The sequence below is a fragment of the Eretmochelys imbricata genome, chromosome 3 (genome assembly GCF_965152235.1).
Source record: "Eretmochelys imbricata isolate rEreImb1 chromosome 3, rEreImb1.hap1, whole genome shotgun sequence".
Taxonomy (NCBI): Eukaryota; Metazoa; Chordata; order Testudines; family Cheloniidae; genus Eretmochelys; species Eretmochelys imbricata.
In genome coordinates, this window is record NC_135574.1 from 115,510,552 (window position 1) to 115,533,687 (window position 23,136).

The 23,136-nt window shown below is 42.0% G+C and overlaps 1 protein-coding gene across 1 annotated transcript in view; it reads right to left on the reverse strand.

Moving 5' to 3' along the window:
- The window catches only part of SYNE1 (spectrin repeat containing nuclear envelope protein 1), a 483,717-nt gene that overhangs the window by 243,687 nt on the left and 216,894 nt on the right, over positions 1-23,136 (reverse strand). The window contains exons 45-54 of the mRNA XM_077812159.1: positions 22,494-22,701; positions 21,816-21,928; positions 20,894-21,099; positions 19,791-19,946; positions 18,222-18,513; positions 16,897-17,069; positions 13,946-14,255; positions 10,944-11,108; positions 8,692-9,048; positions 2,490-2,626 (exon numbers count right to left, since the gene is read on the reverse strand). Coding sequence (XP_077668285.1) covers positions 2,490-2,626; positions 8,692-9,048; positions 10,944-11,108; positions 13,946-14,255; positions 16,897-17,069; positions 18,222-18,513; positions 19,791-19,946; positions 20,894-21,099; positions 21,816-21,928; positions 22,494-22,701 — 2,117 coding nt within the window. The remainder of the gene's footprint in view (positions 1-2,489; positions 2,627-8,691; positions 9,049-10,943; positions 11,109-13,945; positions 14,256-16,896; positions 17,070-18,221; positions 18,514-19,790; positions 19,947-20,893; positions 21,100-21,815; positions 21,929-22,493; positions 22,702-23,136) is intronic.

Sequence of the window (23,136 nt, forward strand, 5' to 3'; positions counted from 1 at the left end):
AGGGCCTGGATGTTTAGTAGCTTGCATAGCTTCGCCATTAGTCGATATGAAAAGTTGGCGCCCCAATCTGTCAGTATCTCTTTTGGTATCCCGACTTGGGCAAACGTTTTCAAGAGTTCCTTTGCTATGACAGTTGCAGTCGCAGCCTCAGGGTATCAGGTTGCATAGTCTACCACCACCAATATGTAGCGGAACCCCGAGCCGCTCTTCTCGAAGGGCCCAATTAGGTCCATGCCTATCCTCTCATATGACACTCCCACCACTGGGTGGGGGATCGGGGCGCCTTGGGTATCCCTCTGGGACTGGGCCTTTGGCTCTCTGGGCAGTAGACACACAAGTCACTCTTTTCCCTATGGATGCCGGGCCAGAAAAACCTAAGGGCCACCTGGTGTGGGGTCTTCTCTCACCAACTGCAGCAGGTCACGCCGGAACTTACATGGCACCAGTGTTGGATCACTTCTTGCGTTTGCGGGTTCTTGGTCATCCAGTAAAGGTGTTCATCGTGGACCTCAAAGCGCGGTCCCTGGGGTGTCTGTGGATTGGCATCCCCTTCCTCCTCGGTTGGGGTCAATTGCTCCCACACACGACTCAGGGTGGGGTCTTCTCTTTGTTGTCTCAGGAAGTCCCCATCAGTCATTCCCGCTTCACTTCCAGCATCTCCCCTCCTGCAGGGCATGGTCCGGGGCCTTCTGCAGGGCAGGAGGGTCTCTCGTCTCGTCCTTCTTCTTCCTTCTGGCCTAGGAATCCCCTCACCCATGGCCACTGGTTTGTTTCTGCCAATGGGCGGCGCACCCATTCTTGCAGGATCTCCCTAAACCAGGACCAGTCTTGACCACTGTTCCCCCTAAGCTGTGCGCGTGCACACAGATCTTAAACCCCGCACACATGGCGAAACACCGCGCGCACTCCGACTTCAGCGGCTTCTTTTTTTTTTTTTTCCTTCGGTGGCGGCACAGAAGAAATTTTTTGCGCACACAGCCTGTTAAAAATTAGAGGGAACATTGGTCTTGACCTAGGACTGCGGGATATGCCACCTTTTTGTCCAGACCGACCCGGTATGTCTCCTTGAGACTGCTCACCGTTAGCTTTACCTTAGTGGTGGCGGATAGTTGTACATATCTGTGGATGTACTGAAGGTATATAGGACTTCTGTCCAGTCCAGCGACTTCACCAGATTGGCCCATATGAGAGTCTGGCTGCAACCCAAGTCAATAAGACTGGATACTGGCGTGCCACTGACCTGCATAGGGACTATCAGTTTTGGTGAGCATCTTTGCCAGGCCCGAGAACCTGCTACCCAGACCTGGCCATAATTGCAGTCCATGAAAGGTCAGTGCCATCTGAAGTGTCCCTTCTGGCCACACTCATAACATCGACCCTTCAATGTGTCGGCCTTGGAGCTCTGTGGCGCTGGCCCCAGCCTCCAGCTTCCCTTCCCTGTTTACCCCATCACCCTGTTGTCAGAATTCCCTGTTAAGTGGGTGATTTCATCCAAGTGGGTCTCGGGCCCCCGACGGGGTCACTTAACGAACTAGTCCGTGGTCTCTGGACGGACAAAACAAAACAACCAGTCTGGAGCCCTGCAACCTCCTAGCTGGGCCAGCAGTGGCACTTGGTGAATTAGCCCCCTGGACAGGGGAAAACATCAGTCAGTCTATGGCCCCTCGGTGGGGCAAAACAAACAAAGGTGTAGGACTTACTTCCCTCTGGGCTGGGACACAGAGCAGGCAGCAGCCTCCTCAGCAGGTGGCGGCTTGGCTTCCCAGCAGTCTCCGCCATCGGCAAGTCTCCTGGAGCGTAGTCAGGCTCTACCGCTAGAAGCACTGCAGGAACCAGCAATGTACATCCTTCCTCCTCTGTTGCCCACCCCAACTGAGCTCTGCTGGCTCCTTTTATCTGGCTTCTCCACCTGGAGCATGTGCAGGAGAGGAAATGGGGCATGGCCACCTGGGCCTACAATGATTGGTCTGCCCCCAGCAGCCCAGTGGGGAGTTGGTACACCCCGATACACCCTCTTCTGCCTGATGTGAAAAAGGGATGCGAACCTGGGTCTCCTACCCTGCAGGAGAGTGTCCTAGCCACTAGATTATGGGATATTCTCTCAATCTCTCCTGTGGAAACTTTCCCACTTTGTATAAACAATTAAATAATCATTGAAGCAGCGATTTGAATTCGATTCTCCCACATTTTTGGTGAGTGTCCAAATCACCAGGCTATAGAGTTATTTTCACTCTCTGTCTCTGGACCAATGACTATCTGTTGTCATTCACAGTGCCAATTCTTAACCATTCAAAGCTGAGTCTTATGACTCAATCAAGGCCTTAAAAAAAAAATTGGCAATTTTTTCAACCTTTATTACCATCAAGTTTAAGGCAATCAGTAAATAATCCACTGTTTACTTGTGAATTTCTAACTTATGGTATCCTAGATCAAAATGTATATGTTACACACACAGAGTATTGTTTAACTTATATAAGATGAATGCTTACCTATTGTACTCTTTAATTAACCCTGAAACTTTTGCAGAATAGGTACTCAGATCCCTGGAAAATCTACAAAGGTCATTTAATTGAGTCTTGAACTCTTCTGTCATATTCTCTGCCTGTGTTAGAGCATCCACTGTTTCCTGGTGGGGGGGAAAAAAAACACTGTGAAAAGAACTGAAATTGTGACTGTTCAATACTGTTGTCAACTAATTTAGATGAGGTGTGCCTTACATTGTTTGTGCTGTGTTAAAGCAAGATTGTACTATTACTCAGAAAAATGGGATGTGTACCTTTTTCTCAGAGCTGTCACTTTTAAATAAATCAAATTAATAAAATTTAAACGTTAAGATGGGCAAAATGTTTGGTACTTCTGCAAAGAAATACTGTCATATACAGTTCTTTTGTAAGATCTGGCCAATATTTTCAATTCTGGGTGCCTAAAAGAAGGCTCCCAAAATCAAATTTAGGCACCAAAACAGAACTTGCCTGATTTTCAAAGGTGCTGTGCACATCTTGTTTCCATTAACTTCCAATGGGATTTGCAGGTGTTTAGCACTTCTGGACAGTCAGCTTCTACTTAGGTGCCTAAATATGGATTTAGGAACCTAACTTTAAGTATCCATATTTGAACATTTTGGGTAAATTTTTCAAAAGCACATAAGCGAATTAGGAGCCTAGGCTCCATTTTAAAAAATTCCTAAAAAGTCACTTCTGTAAACGGGACTTTGGACACGTTTGAAAATTTTACCCTTTGGCTAAAATTATTAGGGCTGAGAAAGTACTGGAATTAATCTGAAAATACTGACCTGAATTCCAAAGCAAATTTCAATTCAGCCATGTTCATTACCCAACCATGCTCATCTTCTGAAAATATTTTAGTGTTCAAGTTTTTCTGTGTGTGAATGCTTACGTAAATTCTGTTTTTTCTCAAATATTCTCCTAAAGCAAATTTCAAAGTCTACATCTGACTTTAATAATTGCAATATATTTTTGTTGGTAAGTTGCCTAAACCACCCCATCAGAGAATAGAAACAATACTGTCTAATTTATGTAAATATGCATAAGCAGAATGTGTGATGAATGTGGGGTGTTTGGTCCAGGTTATTGATCTGTAACCCAAAAAGTGATAGATGCATTGGACTTTGAAAGGGAAGCAGAGTTTCACCACCTTAACCCACAAGCCACACACAGTGACAAGACTAATGATTACCATTCACTGAGAATGAACGTGGTGTCAAAGTACAATGTCACAGTGAGTAGTCTTAATGGCACTAGCCTGCTCTCCTGGTCAGGCTGGGGAGGAGTTTTTGAGAAACCCTCAGACTCACAGGGGAGAATGTAAGTGTGTTCTCCCTATAACTTTAGAGGAAAGTCTATCTAACTTAGCTAGTAATGAAGCCTAAACTTAGATGAGGCTAAATATGTCTGAAGGCTGTCTGCTGATTAAAAAAAAATCTCTTTTTCTCTACAGTTTTGTTCCAACTGCTAAACCAAAATACTTTGGTTTAAAGAAGGCTGCTGACCATTTTATCACTAGCCACAAGTTGCTGAAGGGAAGAAATGCAGATGCATGAAACCCAGTCAAACCCGCAAGACGATAAGTAGTTACTGGTCTAAGAGTGAAAGAATCATGTGATTCCACCCCAACACAGGTAAGGGCAAGAGGCCTATTATGTGAGGGGTGCCCTGAGCGAGACCAGATATGGACAGAGGTGCAGGTTCATTCACAATATTCTCAATGGGATATCTGTGAACCATCTGCAAACCAAGAATTACTGCTCAAGAAATTAGCAAGTAGTTTAAACTACAAAAAAAAATAAATAATTTGACAGTTTTACAATCTATTTGTGGACAATTACAAAGATAAAAAAGGCACAGCTCTTTGAATAGGTTGTTTACTGGGCAATATTCACTAAGATGTAATAAAACTAAGAAGCTATTCTAAAGTCCAAATATATAGATCAGCAGTAAAAGATGTCAAATCTTTCATATATCTGCAAGACTCTAACAAGCCAATTGACTGGCTTGGTAGAACAGCATATGGACAATAGCCAAGCAACCTGTGGTGATAGCCTCCTTTCTAATCCCTTCTTACCAAAAACTCTATCTGGATGGTTGTGGGTGAGTAAATGAAGATTTTTACCCTGTAATGTACTGTAAATTAGGAAATTCAAATATATTACACATATTTTTAATAAAGGCTGAACTGTCAGGAAAAGCCTTCTAGATTTTAGAGAAAAAGAAAACCACAAAATCCTGTTATCTTAAAAAAAAAAAAAGTGGTTTGATCGCTCACCAGTACTTCAATGTAATATTAAGTTTAGTGAAACCTGTTTATAATTAACTTGGATACAGTGAAACTCAGCAGAATGACTGTCCAAAGGCATTTCAATATCGTGTGTGTACAAAACTACAGCTCTGATTATTCTGAAACTGTGAAAAACTGACTTCACCACAGGAAATTTCCACCATATCTTTAACTAACCTACACTATTTATGCCAACATTACTGGTTATATCTGCTCTGAGTCACTCAAACACCAGTAGATTCCACAGTTATTAAGACTGAAACTCCCAAATTGTCAATGATGTTCTAATACCAATATAATATTTGAATTAATTTATTTATTTACACGCTGGTAATGTTGCTTAGAAATGAATGTAAGCTTATTTCTTTTAGCTATCATGCTACACTAAAATACGCAGAGGACATTTTCTAGCAGTAACAATTATGCCATCATAATACTGATTGCTTACATACAGGATTTCTCAAGTTCTACAGTGTAGGACTCACTATTCTGAAATGTCACAAGTACTTCTGAAAAAAGAATATTTACTACAAATGCCCTGCACTTAACAAATCCATGTTTGAAGGAGTTTTTATTTTCAATTAACCTACCACTACCACCACTGAAAGATCTTTATAATAGCATACTATAATTTCACACACAAGCTGTCCAAAATGCAGAAACCTGGGGGTTTTTTTAAGGTGCAGTTATGAACTGAAAGAGACTATACCAGTGGTTCTCAACCTATTTACCACTGTGGGCTACATATGCAGCTCTCTCTGTGTTATGTGGCCCACATCCACACAGTATATATATTACCTTTATGGCCCTGAGGATGTCACATGGGGCGTAACTGTGTGCTGACTGGGCCACAGGTTGAGAACCACTGAACAATAGATACCTACACTGTATATATTTAAATAAAGCCCGGCAGAGCCAGCACTGCTCTGGCAGTGAAATGGATTTGATTCTGGATCATATATCAATAGAATTATTACATAAGTTCTAAATATGGGATCTTTTATTATTGCTATTGCCTAAGGAACACAGCTTGACTTTGGGATACCAGAATGAGCTTACAAACACTAACAATTACGAAAGATATTTTAATTCTAAGCACACATGACAATCGAGTCAATGTAAGACAACAGAAATGGAATTGCTGTCATGTCTTTTTTATGGTCACAGTATAACTTCAAAGGAAGTCCAAAATGGCTGGATCATTATTAAAAATATAAGAATGCCCATAATGGGTCAGGCCAATGGTCCATCTAGCCCAGTACCCAGTCTTCCACCCGTGGCCAATGCCAGATGCTTCAGAGCGAATGAAAAGAACAGGTAATCATCAGGTGATCCATCCCCTGTCGTCCATTCCCAGCTTCTGGCAAACAGAGGCAAGGGGCACACAGAGCATGGAGTTTGAATCCCTGACAATCTTGGCTAATAGCCATTGATGGACCTATTCTCCATGAACTTACCCAGTTCTTTTTTGGCCATCACAACATCCCCTGGCAACAAGTTCCATTGCTTGACTGTGCATTGTGTAAAATAATACTTCCTTTTGTTTGTTTTAAACCTGCTGTCTATTAATCTCATTGGGTGACCCCGGCTTCTTGTGTTACATGAAGGAGTAAATAACACTTCCTTATTCACTGTCTCCACACCAGCCATGATTGTATCGACCTCTACCATATCCCCCCCTTAGCCATCTCTATTCCAAGTTGAAAAGTCCCAGTGTTTTTAATCTCTCCTCATATGGAAGCTGTTCCATACCTTTAATCATTTTTGTTGCCCTTCTCTGTACATTTTCCAATTCTAATATATCTTTTTTGAGATAGGGTGACTAGAACTGTATGCAATATTTAAAGTGTGGGCATACTATGGATTTATATAGAGGCATTATGGTATTTACTGTCTTAATAGCTATCCTTTTCCTAAAGTTTCCTAACATTTTATCTTTTATGACTGCTGCTGCACATTGAGCTGATGTTTTCAGAGAACCATTTATCATGACTTCAAGATCTCTTTCCTGAGAGGTAACAGCTAATTTAGATCCCATCATTTCGTACGTATAGTTGGGATTATGTTTTCCAATGTGCATTATTTTGCATTTATCAACATTGAATTTCATCTGCCATCTTGTTGCCCACTCACCCAGTTTTGAGAGATCCCTTTGTAACCCTTCGCAGTCTGATTTGGGCTTAACTTAACCTTGAGTAGTTTTGTATTGTCTGCAAATTTTGCCACCTCAGTATTTACTCTTTTTTCCAGATCATTTATGAATATGTTGAATAGGACTGATCCCAGTACAGATCCTTGGGGGACTTTTACTATTTACCTCTCTCCATTCAGAAAGCTGACTATTTATTCCTACCCTTTGTCATCTGTCTTTTACCCAGTTCTGATCCATAAGAGGACCTTCCCTCTTATCCCATGACTGCTTACTTTGTTTAAGAGCCTTTGGTGTGGAACCTTGTCAAAGGCTTTCTGAAAGTCTAAGTACATTATATCCACTGGTTCACCCTTGTCCACATTATTAATTTTCCTTAGGACTCCTAATTTTCAGTACACAGGTTCCTACTTTTTACTATAAATTAGATTACAAAGTAGAGGCATACTCAGTAAGACTTCTGTTTTTCTGCATTCTACATATTATTAGAAGTCAGCATATTTGTTATTTAAAAAGCAAGTATATTAGACAAGTACTACATTCAGCTACAATTTGTATACAGTATAAATATTAACAAGCAACATTTTGAAGTCTCTTGAGATTATAAGGAGTTTAATATTGGTTTTTAAGCACAGAATCTCTGGTAATTACTGTAGGTGTGTTGGTAATAATACAAGGTTAAAAATAGTATGAGCCAAGGGGAATTTTGCATATTCATACCCATAATGTTTAAAGTGGTATTACAGCCTTATCAGACCTGCTGCTGTGTACTGAATGCTGCATACTGGTACTGTAAATCTGCATATCAGAGGAGAATTCTGTGAAAGGGGAACTACGTGAGAGGGAAGCAGGAGATGGAGATTAATAATCTCAGATTAAAGAAAGAACATCTCTGGGAGTTTTAGAACATTTCAGATCTTCAGTGAAGGAGTGACAGTGCAAGCATTACATGGCTCTCTTACTCTACTTGGACGGTTTTGGTGCAAAGCCAGCAGAAACTGAAACACTCTGCAACCTTTTTTGGGGCATATATCATTCACAGTTATAATACTACAGGAATCTTTTTGCCTCCGCTGTGGAAGATCACCTCGGAGAGAAGTAAGAAGGTAAAAGCGTTTCAGTTGCCTCTCTCTGTCTTGAAGTAGTACTGCTGAGCTAGTTAAGAGAACAGTTAACCAGTAGATACTAGCTTCTAATTCCTCTTCTCTAAATATACGCCAACAGCTTATAATGCACAATGCCAAGATGTTCTGAGAAATGAGAAGAATAAATTGGCAAAAAGCAAGGATTAAATTCAAGGAAACATAATGCCTATGATGGCTAACTGACCTTACGGAAAACCACAACATTCAATACTCATTTCTACAATCATGTGCTTTTGTGGCTTGAAATACTGAGGGAGTTGGAAGGAAAACTCAAAACTAGCATTCACTGGTTTCTGCCTCTGCTGAAAGGCCCTGCTTTCAGTGTTGGGAGAGCTGAGAAACATGTATTATGCCTTGTACAATGGAGGCCAAAGAGAAATGTCTTCATTAAAACATTGCACACTGTGACTCCTTTTAAAAAAGTTTACAACGTCATTACTAGAGATTTCAGCTTTGAATTTTATATTTAAAAATGTATTTCAAAGCTTTCTGCTTTTCCTATGCCTATGTATTACAGTCACTTGCTAGTAAGAAGTTTTCTTCAACAGAGTACTTGTATATTTACAACCAAAAAAGGATTAGAGAAGCAGAAAGTGGCCTTACTTTTTCTTGGTGCCAGCATTCAATTATTTCTTTATCAGTTTGCTTGCCATCTAGGAGGGTCAGCTTTTGAGAGCAGGCTGCAAGAAGTGAGGTGAACTTTTGCAGGGCCTTTTCCAGCTGAGCAACCTGCGCTGTGAACTCCTGCTCCGACAAGGCCATTTGGCTAACTATATCCTCCAAGTTGTTTTGGGTTTGAAATACGCTCTCTTCCCACTGCTTCCAGTCCGAGCGCAGGGCCTGCATCTCTGCATCTAGCAGTTCACACCCACTGGGAGTTGTGTTCTGTTTCACTGCAGGAGCCAGTGTCTCAACTCTGCTTAGGCGGCTTGCACCAATCTGTCTGGAATCTATCAGCTCCTGCAATGGAACATTGCCATGGTAACTGAAAGTGCTGTGAGATTCACTACAGCTGGAAATCTGAACGCTTACGAATGGAAGGCAGCACATTCTACGGGGAAGTAACAGCCAGCATTTCGTGGTGAACAAAGCAGCAGTTTCAACAAAAACATTTTCACAATACCCACGCCATCTAAAAATGTAAATGAAAGGTTAAAATAAAATGAAAATAACAAAGCAGACAGAGTGCTTTAAACAGAGTGACTCTGAAGCTAGTATACTCAAACTTTCAGAAGACTAGAAGAAAAACAACTTTTCTTAGACAGTGCAAAGAAGCTTCTTTAGATTAAAATGGGAAACAACATATTCTCTTTAATACAATAAATGCAAGGGTGTAGCTGATCCCAATCGTTTTAAGGACATACAAACAGAAATGTGAAGTGCAGGAGTGCTTTGCAATTCTGCCCATAATTTGTGATGCACCATTATTGGCTGCACAATTTCTTACTTTCCACGAGACAGCATGTTGTGTCATATTTTGATTTCATATATAAATATGAGATCACACGCTGTCATAGGAACAAGAAAAGACTATAACCTGGGGGGAATATAGCATGGAAGAAACAGCTCTCTATATAGCCATCTATGTAGTATACAACCATAATATCAGTAGTATCTGAGTGCCTCCCAATCATTCATGTATTTATCCTCTCAACAGCCCTGTAAGGTAGGGAAGAACTCTCCCCATTTTACAATTGGGGAACGGAGGCACATGATAGATTAAATGGCACAATAAGGCTATGACTGAGGTGGGAACTGAACCCAGGACTCTTTAGTGTCAGTCTGAAAACCTACCCACCAGACCAGCTTCCTACACTGTGCCGCAGTCTAAAACTCTTCTATGAACATCTGAAGTGAAATGTTTTGACAGCAAATATATGTGAACTCTGCTCTTATACTGCATGCAGGGATAGATAATTTGCTCTGGAGTGTATAAACACATAGAAGGTGACAGACCCTCAGAAATTCAAGGGGGGCAGGGAGTGTGCAAGGAGACTCCCTCACTGTACAGGTCCCATGCATCAGCACTTCCATAGTGCTTGGAGAAGTGCAGGGATCGGTCTCTCTGTGCACCCCAGGGCACACATTGCCCTAACAGAACAGGAAGGGGTGTGGCAGAGGGTAAGGGCCCTGCCCTTGTCTCTGTTTCCTCTCCAAAAAGCTCTGCAGATGGGGCAGGCACACTCGGAGGACCAAGGTGGTGCAGCTTGTGTATTGGCCCATTAAGACAGTGGTTCTTAACCAGGGGTCCGCAAGCAGGTTTCAGGGGGTCCACCAAGCATGTCCAGTGTTAGACTCGCTAGGGCCCAGGGCAGAAAGCTGAAGCCCTGCTGCGCAGGATTGTAGCCCAAGCCCCAACACCCAGGCCTGAAGCTGAAGCCTGAGCAACTTAGCTTCCCGGTGCTCCCTGTGGTGTGGGGTCCAGGGCAATTGCCCTGCTTCTTACCACTTAATGCTGGCCCTGGATTTTATACTGAGAAAAACAGTTGTTGTGGCACAGGTGGGCTGTAGAGTTTGTATACCATGGGGGGGGGGCAGCTCAGAAAGAAAAAGGTTGAGAACCCCAGCATTAAGGCACAAGTCCTCTCTGAGCCCACTGATATGATGCTGCTGCTTCCAGTGTGGGCTTGTGACTAAAGACCTCAGTTTTGGTTTTACTTAAACCACAGGCACAGCAGCTGAGAACAGAGTTTGGCGTAGCAAGTGCACTCTCAGCTCAGTGAAAAGTAACAACCCATTTCAAACAAACAAAGGGAAACCAACATCTTTAGATCCCACAGTACTTCTAGCCATGTCCTGTTTCAGTGCTCAGGGACAAAGTTACAAGTAAAACCAGCCCAGTTGACTTTTCTTACATTAATTTTGGCTAGTTTTTTCCGTATGGCTGATGTATCTCCAGACGCATCTGACCAGCGGTGCAGCTCTTCCTTTGCAGAATGGAGCCAGTCTGTGAATTCGTGGATGGCATCAAGGTATAGCAAATGGTCCTTCACAATGTCTTCCACTTTCCTCATTTTCTCCTGTCAATCACATGGAAAACGGACTCATTTGTGCGCTTAAGGAATTAAGGCATAATCTTTGGTCTCTCCTCCCCTTCCATTTGCGGTGCTGTTTTGCACGCTGTTTGCAGGGCTGCTTCCAAAGTATTCTTTTTAATAATTGCCTTATAAGCTATCCATAGTAAAGAGCTATGTTTTGCCTGGTCCTCCCCTTCCCCATTGTGCCTCTGCCTTAAAGAAATACACAGTTTGGTTGAGGAGAGGAGAAACTAGCTTCCCCAAAATGCAGGAGATGGGGAAAGAGTGCGAGAAGAGCCATGGCCCTGCTTCCCTTCTGCACCGGCCAATAGGGAGGCTGTAGGGAATGGGAGAATACTCAGTACATCCTTTTAAAGGATGGCAAAGCTGCTGCTGTGCTGAAGCAGTATGTGCTCCCTTGTAGACCTAGAGAGCATTCTGGTAGAGTGAGCAAAAGTTGCCAACTTTCACGCTATAAATAAGCAACCTGGCTGTCACAATAAGCCAAAAAACAAGCTTATCCCATTTCACTGGCTGTAGTTTAGATGCACAGTCTGGCCTATCCTCCAAAGCACTTGCAACCCATCCCAGCTTGGTGTCGTCCGCAAACTTTATAAGTGTACTCTCTGTGCCATTCTCTACATCACTGAGGAAGATATGGAACAGAACCGGACCCAGAACTGATCCCTGCGGGACCCCACTCGATATGCCCTTCCAGTTTGACTATGAACTACTGATAACTACTCTCTGGAAATGATTTTCTAGCCAGTTATTCACCCACCTTATAGTAGCTCCATCTAGGTTGTATTTCCCTAATTTGTTTATGAAAAAGTCATGCGAGACAGTATCAAAAGCCTTACTAAAGCCAAGATATACCATATAAAGGCTTTTGCATAGGCTTTTAGATTTTATATAGCCTTGCAGAATTCAATTTTTATTTATTTAAATTTTCACAGTTGGGCAAAATTCTGGTGTTTAAAGGATTTTTTATTTAAATTTTCAGTTGTGCGAAGTTACGGGGGTCAGACAATAACCATTTAAAAACAGTGGATGTTGAGATTCATCAAGATAAAGCTTTTTAACCGTTAAAACACAAATTGTCAGCATCACATGTCAAAATATACAAAGTAAATATCCTTAAATCAAACTGTAACAAGTTCTCAGCCAGCATTTTTCTTATTTTTCCTATTTGTAAATTTCTATTATTATTGGTAGAAACATGTTTTCATTGGTTTGCGTGTGTCTGGTGAGTCTATCAACATTTACTAATAAGTATCTAATCCTTCCAAGCCTACACTTAAGGAAAATGTTATACTGCCGGCCCCTCCTTATTAAATTGAGTAAATTCCAATTTGAGTACCTCTGCTGACTGCAACTGAGGCTTAATGGCATAGAGAGAGAGGTAGTCTCTCAGACAGGCAGGTCCCAACCCATTTAGGGTATACGGGGCAGAACTGAAACATATATAGGTTATTCACCGACCACTAAAAGCCCTTCAGGGATGAAACATGTCAGCTGTGCTGCAACTTTACACAGCTTCAGGCCAGGAAGGAAAAACAAAGAAATATTGTATCCAATAAGAAACTAGTTCTATGGCCTGCGTTACAGAGGAGGTCAGACTGGATGGTCACAGTGGTCCCTTTTGGCCTCTAATGTAATCTAGACATTTATGAATCTATTGCTTACAATCCACCTTTGCCTCCAGGACACTGCAAGGAAGGTGGGGAAAAACAGAAGACCTCTGAAAATTTGTTCCAACACAAAAAAAATCCTTCCTGATCTAAAAACAGATGATTTGTCAGACCTGCATCACCTTAAAAAAACACACGGCTCCTATACTACCCTGAGGGAGGGCAGCTAGCAGGAGCAAGAGGCTTTTGAAAGGGCTTGGAAAGTATAAATATGATGGTGGGGAGGGGCATATAGGAGTAATTAGCTAACCTGGGTACTCAACCCCAGCCAATGGGAAGGTGGCAGACCAGAGGGAGGGTGAGCTCCCCCTTTGCCACATATGCCCCCTTGCACATACATACACACACACATGCACACACACTATTTGGGCACCTGGTTGCATCCCCTGCAGTCTGTCCAAGATCCCTCCCTTGGTGAGCTTGGGGAGGGACATTGGCACAAGGGGTCCAAGAACAAACAGTTTGTATCCTCTTTCCTCAGAGACCATAAAGATGTGCCCTACGACATGCCTAATATTCAGTGGCCCATAAAACAGATACTTTCATCTTCATCTTCTTTATAGAAATGTGTTTTCTGTTCATTTAAGCAATTTGTTCTTCTCTCGTGCTTGTGTAAAATACCGCCCACCCCCCTTCTTTCCCATACATACACAAGTGAAACATGATGGAAATAAATGAGAAAGAAATAAAGTTTAAAAATAAAAAGGAATTGCAGAAATATCATTGTACATAAGACCTCAAGCTTGAAATATATGAATCTTATTACTTGAAAGTCATAAATATTCCACCTGATAACCCTAATTTCCCAAGGGAAACAAATCATTGCATCCCAGTGAATTGCAGCAAATTAAATTAGACGCTATCTTAATAACTGAAGTAAAAAAGCCAAGAAAAGTCCAACACCTACATGGCTTTTCATGCAAGTAAAATTATTGAAATTGAATATCAGGGCTGCCCTCCGATTATGTTTCAGCATAAATATGCAAGCAGTATATTATTTAGGATGTGATTCTTTAGTTGCCTTCTATGTTGATTTTACAGAAGTGTGTATAAATATTTTTATTACTTGAAATAGAACTGAAATCTTAGCACAAGCCTATTTATTAAAACAAGTATGTAAAAGTTTGCCTTCTCTTATGAGGCATTTACCTTGGCCACAGTGGTGATGTCACTAAACTGTGTTTTCAGTTCCTCTTCAGCTGCTTCCTTGATAGAAGCATCCTCAGTTTTCTCATATAGTTCCTTGGCCTGTTCAGTGAGTCGATGCAGGTCACTAGAGTGATCCTCTATATCAGAAACGATAGCCTGGAAGTGATCCAGTTGAGAAAACTTCTCTTTCAGACCAATCTGGGTCTGTAAAGGCTGTTCAATTTTGTGATCCACTGACTCCAACCACTGATCCAGCTGGCTTTTCCTCTCCAGATGGTCATTCCACTGGCTAATCACAGACTCCAAACAGCTTACATTAAAGACACAGACACAGATACACTACAGGTCAGAAGTCGTGCAGGCCTTAAGGAAAACCAATTAAGTGGCACTATAATACTCACCTGAGGAGCCCCATGTAATAAGTGCTACCAAAGAGAGTGAGGGTTCTACAACCTAGCACATTGATAGATGCTGTTCACAAAAACATCATAAAAAGTAGTATTTTGTAAGAGTACAATTGCCTGAAATTCAACTGTGAAAATTTTCACAAACAAAAAATTTAAGAATTTCACACAGCCCTAGAACAGTGAAGTGCAATCAAAAAGTTTTCATTCACCATTTTACTGGTAAGGTGATATTACCTATTGTAGCCCAATTCCCTCTTCATAATTGTACTGAATACAGAAATTACACTTTGAAAAATTCTTCTAAGAAGGGTCTGAGAGATATTTCATATATTTTAGTGCAGAATACAAACAGAACCAGTAAATGTCTGATACCAGTAGCAATCTTTTAATCCACTGTACCTTTTCAAACTATCAATATTTTACTTACTGGTAAAATCCACCTTTTATAGTTCTTATAGTACACGTGTATCATACATTTAGAATACATGTCCTCTTCCAGATCTTTTCTGGATCTCTCTTTAGCAAAACTGACTCTTTCCATTTATCAGTTCAAACTGTTGCTATTTCAGACTTCTTCCCTATCATCTGAGCTATCAGTAAAAGCTGTTTTATCCAGCATGTTGTAGGAATGGGGGAAGCTGGTAAGAGAAAAATGCCAATTAACTAAGAGGGAGGGAGTTTGGGTGTGGGTGGGTGCGGGGCTGGGGACGCAGGAGGGGGTGTGGGGCGCCGGTTCTGGGAGGGAGTTTGGGTGTGGGAGGGGGCTTGGGGTAGGAGGTTGGGATGCGGGAGGGGCCTCGGGGTGCCGGATCCGGGGGCGCTCACATCCGGCAGCTCCCCGCAAGCGGCAACCTGTCCCGTCTGCTCCAAGGCAGAGGCGCGGTGGGCACTCTGTATGCTGCCTCCCCAGCTTTCATTTGCCACAGTTCCCCGCCAATGGGAGCTGTGGAGCTACCACTTGGGGTGGGGCAGGGGCAGCGTGCAGAGCCGCCTGTTATAGTCTTGGCCTTTACAACGCACAGTCAACCTGTGGAACTCCTTGCCAGAGGATGTTGTGAAGGCCAAGACAATAACAGGGTTCAAAAAAGAACTAGATAAATTCATGGAAGATAGGTCCATCAGTGGCTATTAGCCAGCATGGGCAGGCATGCAAAACCATGCTCTGCAGCGTCCCTAGCCTCTGTTTTCCAGAAGCTGGGTGTCGACAACAGGGGATGGATCACTTGAGGATTTTCTGCTCCGTTCCTTCCCTCTGAAGCACCTGGCATTGGCCACTATCAGAAAACAGGACACTCAGCTAGATGGATCATTGATCTGACCCAGTATGGCCGTTCTTATGTAAGGGTATGTCTACACTACGAAATTAGGTCGAATTTATAGAAGTCGGTTTTTTAGAAATCGGTTTTATATATTCGAGTGTGTGTGTCGCCACAGAAAATGCTCTAAGTGCATTAAGTGCATTAACTCGGCGGAGTGCTTCCACAGTACCGAGGCAAGCATCGACTTCCGGAGTGTTGCAGTGTGGGTAGCTATCCCACAGTTCCCGCAGTCTCCGGAAATGAGATTCAAAAGTTCGCGGTTCTTTTCCTGTCTACCTGGCCAGTGCATCTGAGTTGAGAGTGCTGTCCAGAGCGGTCACAACAGAACACTCTGGGATAGCTCCCGGAGGCCAATACCGTCGAATTGTGTCCACAGTTCCCCAAATTCGACCCGGCAAGGCCGATTTAAGCACTAATCCACTTGTCAGGGTGGAGTAAGGAAATAGATTTTAAGAGCCCTTTAAGTCGAAAAAAAGGGCTTCATTGTGTGGATGGGTGCAGGTTTACATCGATTTAACGCTGCTAAATTCGACCTAAAGTCCTAGTGTAGACCAGGGCTAAAAGACCAGGATTTCACCCCAAGTTTATGTCAGTTGGAGCCGGCATAAACTGGGGTGAATTTAGTCACACAATCAAAGTGAAAATTTAGATAAACTTTATCATTGTAAACTTCCGCACACATCTCTATTGGAGTTGTGGAATGGGGTTGGGGGAAGTGCTAATAAATGAGATACTTGGGTAACATTGACTATCTTCAGACAAGGAAGTGTTCTGCAGGTTTCACATGAAACTCCAATGTACGTTAATCCTGACTCCTGAATAAAAAAACAGCCCTCCTCTCAAAACAATAATAAAAAGTGCACCAGTTCAGTAATTATTGAAAAACTGACAACTTTTGACTACTCAGTCCTAGTCCTCTCAGACTACCAAGCACACTGAATTGTGAGAGTTTTCTTATTGAGGGAAGTATTTTTGCAGTGACCAGTTTACACTGAACTCAAGCAGCGGAACCACAACACTGCCTTTCTCCGTATTTTTTCTCAGATAAGCACTTCTAAATTACATTTCATTCTGGGCCAGATTCTGCCAGCATTAGTCACTTCGAGCAGCACATTACATTTCAAGTATTCATCAGCGGAACTACTTGCAGTGTAAGGTACTTATCACTGGGAGAAAGGATGTCAGAATCTGGCCCTACGTTTAAAGAAAGTTAAAGTGAGTTTACCTCTGACAGCTCATTGAAGTGTTGATGATATCATTCCATACATCCTTTAACGTTTGTAACTGGGTCTGTATCATCTTCTGCCCTTCCTCATTACTGCTTCTAAGGGCTTGTTCACCTTTACCAATGGCCATGTTCAACTTAACTTCACCTTCACCTTTCATTAAAAGGATCTCCTGTGCAACAAAAAGGATCACATGTATCAAATCCAACCAGCCAGAAAACATAAAGGAAACCTCCAAACGCTACTCCTCTAGCAATATTCACCATTGTAATTTAGTTGATTTACCCCTTCTGAACCATACTCCTGTGCATCCCTACTCAGCCTGGACCATACTTGCACAGGACTGCCTCTATGTAAGCTTGAAACCTTCCTTCTTTCACCAAGAAAAGTTGCTTGCTCCAATGAAAAATATTACTTCACCCATTTCATCTCTCCATTTATATTTATGCAGAAGTGCTGTAGCAGCAAAGCATAAAGCCATACAAGTGCCACCTGGTGCCTCCTAAGGCATTTGCCTATTTTGCAGCAGCTAATCATAGAATCATAAAAGATTAGGGTTGGAAGAGACCTCAGGAGGTCATCGAGTCCAATCCCCGGCTCAAAGCAGGACCGACACCAACTAAATCATCCCAGCCAAGACTTTGTCAAGCCAGGCCTTAAAAATCTCTAAGGATGGAGATTCCACCACTTCCCTAAGTAACCCATTCCAGTGCTTCACCACCCTCCTGGTGAAATAGTGTTTCCTAATATCCAACCTAGACCTCCCACACTGCAACTTGAGACCATTGCTTCTTGTTCTGTCATATTCCACCACTGAGAACAGCCCAGCTCCATCGTCTTTGGAACCCCCCTTCAGGTAGTTGAAGGCTGCTATCAAATCCCCCCATCACTCTTCTCTTCTGCAGACTAAATAACCCCAGTTCCCTCAGCCTCTCCTCATTAAGTCACGTGCCCCACCCCCCTAATCATTTTCGTTGCCCTCCGCTGGACTCTCTTCAATTTGCCCACATCCCTTCTGTAGTGGGGGGACCAAAACTGGATGTGATACTCCAGGGGTAGCCTCACCAGTGCCGAATAGAGGGAATAATCACTTCCCTCAATCGGCTGGCAATGCTCCTGCTAATACAGCCCAATATGCCGTTGGCCTTCTTGGCAACGAGGGCACACTGCTGACTCATATCCAGCTTCTCGTCCACTGTCACCCCTAGGTCCTTTTCTGCAGCTAATGAATAGCTTAAGCCCCTAAGCTGTGTGAGTGTGGCATGAATTAAACTCCAATGCAATTTTGACCTGATGTGCTAGCTCACGTAGCACTGTGCTTTACCTGAATTTGCATCAGCCGCCTCTCTAATGTTGCTTTGCTGCCAACAGTGCTCTCTGCAGAAGCCAGCTTATCTTGAACATCTTTCACCCACGACCACATACTCTGTAGTGCTTCCGCCAAGGCTTGATGCTCCTGGAGTGCAACCTGACATGTTCGCAACTTCTCCTTGACAGTTTTGACTAGGTTTTGATAGCTGGTAAGGTTTTGCGAAGCCAGACGTACTTCCCTCCCAGCTCCATGTCCTTCTTCATTTAAAGCTTGTGCTCTCTGGGAAAGTTTAGCAAAGGATTCTCTAAAAGAAAGATTTGAGATTGACATTTAAATTTAGAAACCACTTGAACTGTTATTGCTATAGTGAGGATGGAAAATTACTTAATGCTGCCAACATAACCAAGTTTGACTGCAGTCAGACAACTCATGGTTGCTGGAAAAGTTATCTGAACAAAGCCAAATTTGAGTGTATAATATCAGACTTATATATTGATGTAAAGTAACATAAATAACATTAATGAGGTCTACACTCTTGCGTTAAGAATAACTGTTTGGTGCCAACAGTAATCAAGCTAAAAGCAGAGATAAGCACATTCTAATTTTATTTCCCATTACATCCACCTCTACTGATATTGCCAATTCCCTCTCCAACAGGTAATCTATCTTAAATATTTATCTGGCTCCCATTACAGTAGTATCAGAGCACTTCAGAACCTGCGAGGTAGGGAAGTATCATTATCCCCATTTAATGACTGGGGAAATCAAGACACAGGAAAGCAGAGCTAAGTGACTTGCCCAAGGTCACATAGGAAGTCTGTGCAGAACAGAAAACTGAATCCAGGTCTCCCAAGTCCTAAACCACTGGATCATCCTCCCTCTTGTTCCTGTATGTACTATGTTCAAGTCACATCAGACAAAAACCCTGCTGGAACAGCCACAGATGGATGAGGATTGAGTAAGTGCCTTCTTTTAGTATACTGTGAGGTTTAGCAAAACAATTGAAAAATATTTTTTTCTACCTTTTCCAACAAACTATAAAATGTTTGCACAACTACACAGTATACTAAAAATGGCAATTACCTCGTCATCCACTGGCTGATTCCCAATGCAAGTAGGATTCCATGGCTGAGAGGCTTCATGGGCACAGTGTGTGGCAGGCAGCATATGAGCGTGCAATCCAAGTGGAACTGGATGCCATGGGGCAAAAGCAAGAAAACAAAACTTTTTAATGGACAATGTGATGACTATTACTATTAGTGTGACTTTTGGGGGACATCTAAACCATATTGCTAAAGCTGAGGATGCTGTGCTCTAATGCTGTGCAGACCATCTTTACTAACAAAGTTACCTCAACTTCCCCTTAAATAGAAATGAGCCTAAGCCGTTAAGTTTGGATCCAGATTCAAATTTCCCCAAAGTCTGGAGCTGTTTGGACAGAGCCTCTTGTAAGCTGTTCCTTTGACACACTGCATCCTCCAGCACTTCTCTCTCATACTACCAGTCCGTTCATTTAACTATGGCTGAACAGAAGGAAAAAAGAACGCTGACAACAGGATATTAGAAAACGTGTTTTTATACCTTGCAGCCAGTAATTCTTCAAGAAAATTTTCCACTTTCTGCACCTCATTTTTCTTCTCTGGGATGTGCTGTTTGCTCTCTCCTAGTGCTTCAGTACATATTCTTTCCTCCATTTCCCGGATCCACAGGGCCAGTTTCTTGTGCTGATCCTCAAAGCTACGGAACAGAAAAATATCCCTTCAAAAGCAATTCCTAGGTGTGCAAAGATACTATTGAGTTTATACGGTATAATGCATATCCAGTAGAGTAGAAAAGCAGGCTGGATACCACTTTAACTTTTAGTGAATGAGAGCTCCACACACAGCATACTTCTGCAGTGACAACTAGTCTAAAAATATTCAGCAGGGCTCTAAAAATGTTCAGCAAGATCATGGGAATTACGGAGGGAAAAGAACCTTCCAAAATTTAAGGTGACAGTGCTTGTATTTATTACGTTCTATATTCAGTAAAGATAAGGAGGCTAAAAAAAAGAGTCTCTCCAAATCTTGCTTGTAATTAAAATTTAACCCAAGTTTGTTTGTTTTTTAAAAGATGTCTAAAATTAGGCTCTTAAGATCAAACGTAAGCACATAAACAAGTGGCCAGATTTTAAAAAGTATTGTGCACCCAATGAGGTTAACAGGAGTTTCTGGATGATCAGCACTTCTGAAAAATAAGGCCATGCATTTAGGAGTCTACTTTAGTTTCCTATTTTTGAAAATCTTACTTTAATGCACATGCAGGCACACATGAAATTTCCATCTGATCTCATCTTGCTGTTTCATCCAACTACCCACTAATACTCTTCCTGTTACTTTAGCAGTAAACATATTCTGAGCTAATAAATACTTTAAAGCCTTTGGCTTTTGAGTTTGTTTAATCTAACATACAAAGCCCAATTGTTTTTCCAAAATTATTAGCACAGAGATGATTCTCTGAACTTCTCTCCAGAAGAGGGGGTGAACAGGCCCATAAATATTACTTCTTTAACTGCAAGTTTTAATCTCAAATCATCATCTATATCCCCACAGTCTGAAAATTTCAGCATCCAGTGTAGTGCCCCACCTCTAAGCCATTTTATAATAAAATTCTGCAGAGCATCTGGTTCTGTTGAAATAACCCACCTTCCCAGTTCTGAGGCACAGTCTTCCAGAGCCTCTTTATCTTTCAGGCATTGTTTCAGGAACCCCTGGAAGTCCTGGTGTGACTTTGCTATCTGCTCCTGGATACTGCTCACAACTGGTTTGGGTAAGTAAGCATACACATTTTCTCCTTGCGTGGAGACAGCATCTAGTTTGTTCTGTCCCTCACTAATCGAGTCCAACACTCTCTGTGCGAGAAAAGAGTACAGTTTAAACTAGCAGGATTAGCCAATAGCTAAGGAAGCACTGTATATACTAGAGATGGCCAGACTTCCCCAAGAAGATCAGCAGTGGAACTGATTACAACTGGACCATTTTATTAAAATCTATGATGGACAGAATGGACAATTCCTGTCTGTTCCCAGTACATCCCCAGCCCTTTCTGCCTGTTTTATGTAATCTCCAAGACTATGGGCAGACATTTTAGGGATTAGGGTTATTTACAAGAATTGGAGCAGCTTTTGCCATGTTTGTGCTCTTTTCCATGACAAATCAGATCAAGGAAGTCCTAATACTGTATATCATAGTATTGTATATCTCAAGGAGGGAGTGAGCAATAAAGTGTGAAAGAGTGGGAAGAAGAAAGATATTGTAGGGAAAGATAGGAAAGGGGTAAGGGACAGAGTGAGAGGAAGACAGAGACAAAGGAGAAAATAGGATATAGAAATGTGCAGAGAGGAAGGAAGAAGAGTTTTAACAGAACAAAAAATCCGACAAGCTGAAATACATTTGGTTGACATCTTTTGGATACGGTACAGTAATTTATTGCTATTTGGAGCCATTTTTATATTTTCTTTCTAGAAAAAAATGGATTTGTCAGATTTCTGTAAATATAAATTAGATAAGACATGGATGCAAATTGCCAAAAGGAGCTAATTATCACGTCTTGATTTGATAACTCTACCTGCAAATCATGCAGCTTTGCTTCTATGGCTTTGCTGTCCCCAGACCTATCAGATGACTCTTTTACTGCTTCCTTCATACCTGAAAACCACTCCTGGAATTCCTGCATAGAAGCTTTTAAAAAGAAACAGAAGATAGGAATAAGTTTCCAAAAAAGGCATTTTACACTTGTACAATCCAAAATACCAGTGCAGATATCTCATCATCCCTCGTTAGGTGCCTGATCCAAAGCCTGTTGGAGCTAAATGAAAGACCCTTATTGACTTCAATGGCCTTTGCAACAGGCACCATGAGACTGTCCTTGGTGACAGACTATACAGAGCATTTGAGTGCTATAAAGAGATGTTTTATAACAAGGGGGATTAAAATGGGACTAAGTGGAAGACGAGAAACATAGGAGGATTTCATCAGGGAAGGCCTAATTGGAACTCCTGTCATGAGGACTGCATGTATTAAATGAGGTTGAATTTTGTTTTTGTAAACCCTTCAGTTTGCAACAGACATTGAAACTAGCATTTGGTGAAAGCACTTTTAGGAAAGTCTCTATACAAGAACAAGAGTGTAACTATAAATGATGTCAACGGAAACTTTTCACCAACACTCTCTGGCAGAATCTTCTGAGGCAGTCTGATTCATGGCTGCGGTCTACCAGCTCATCTTAACAGGCACTCAGACTCACTGAGGACGTGTTTCTCCAGGGAGTCCTGCATGCTGGCCTGCGTTCTGGAACACAGTTGGGTCACAGCTTCGTACTTCTGTATCAATGAAGTGACAGTGCAACCCAGAGTCTCCAGTTCCACTGTGTGGTACTTGCGGCACAGGCTATTGAGGTTCTCCCGAGTCGAATCGATGCTGCTCTGCTGGACCTGAAGCTCTTTTTGTGTTTCCTAAAAGATAAGACTGCATCATCAGTGCGACATGCCCAGCTAAACAAAACAGCTGCCTATTTCCTCTACTTTCCTGCTCTGCTGCCCTTCATCCAGTCACTTGTTGCAGCTACCGAGAGCACTCTGCAGCAAGGAATTTGTGGAGGGAATTGAGGAACAGGCTACTAGATTATACAATTTACTGATATTTCCCAACTGAAATGGCTCCTAGAGAATGTCAAATCAGCACAGAAAAATGGAACTTTTTAGCATTCATCACTGTCATTTTTTTTAAAATATATTTTTCAAAGTGCAACTGAAAATAATGTTTATTTGCACTCAACAATGAGGGTTCATTTGGGGTACAATAGAGCTGTGTGGAGAAAGATAATTCCATTAATGGAGGATTTTGATATTTCAAAGTTTGGTTTCATTCTGCTTTGGAACAAAAAAAAC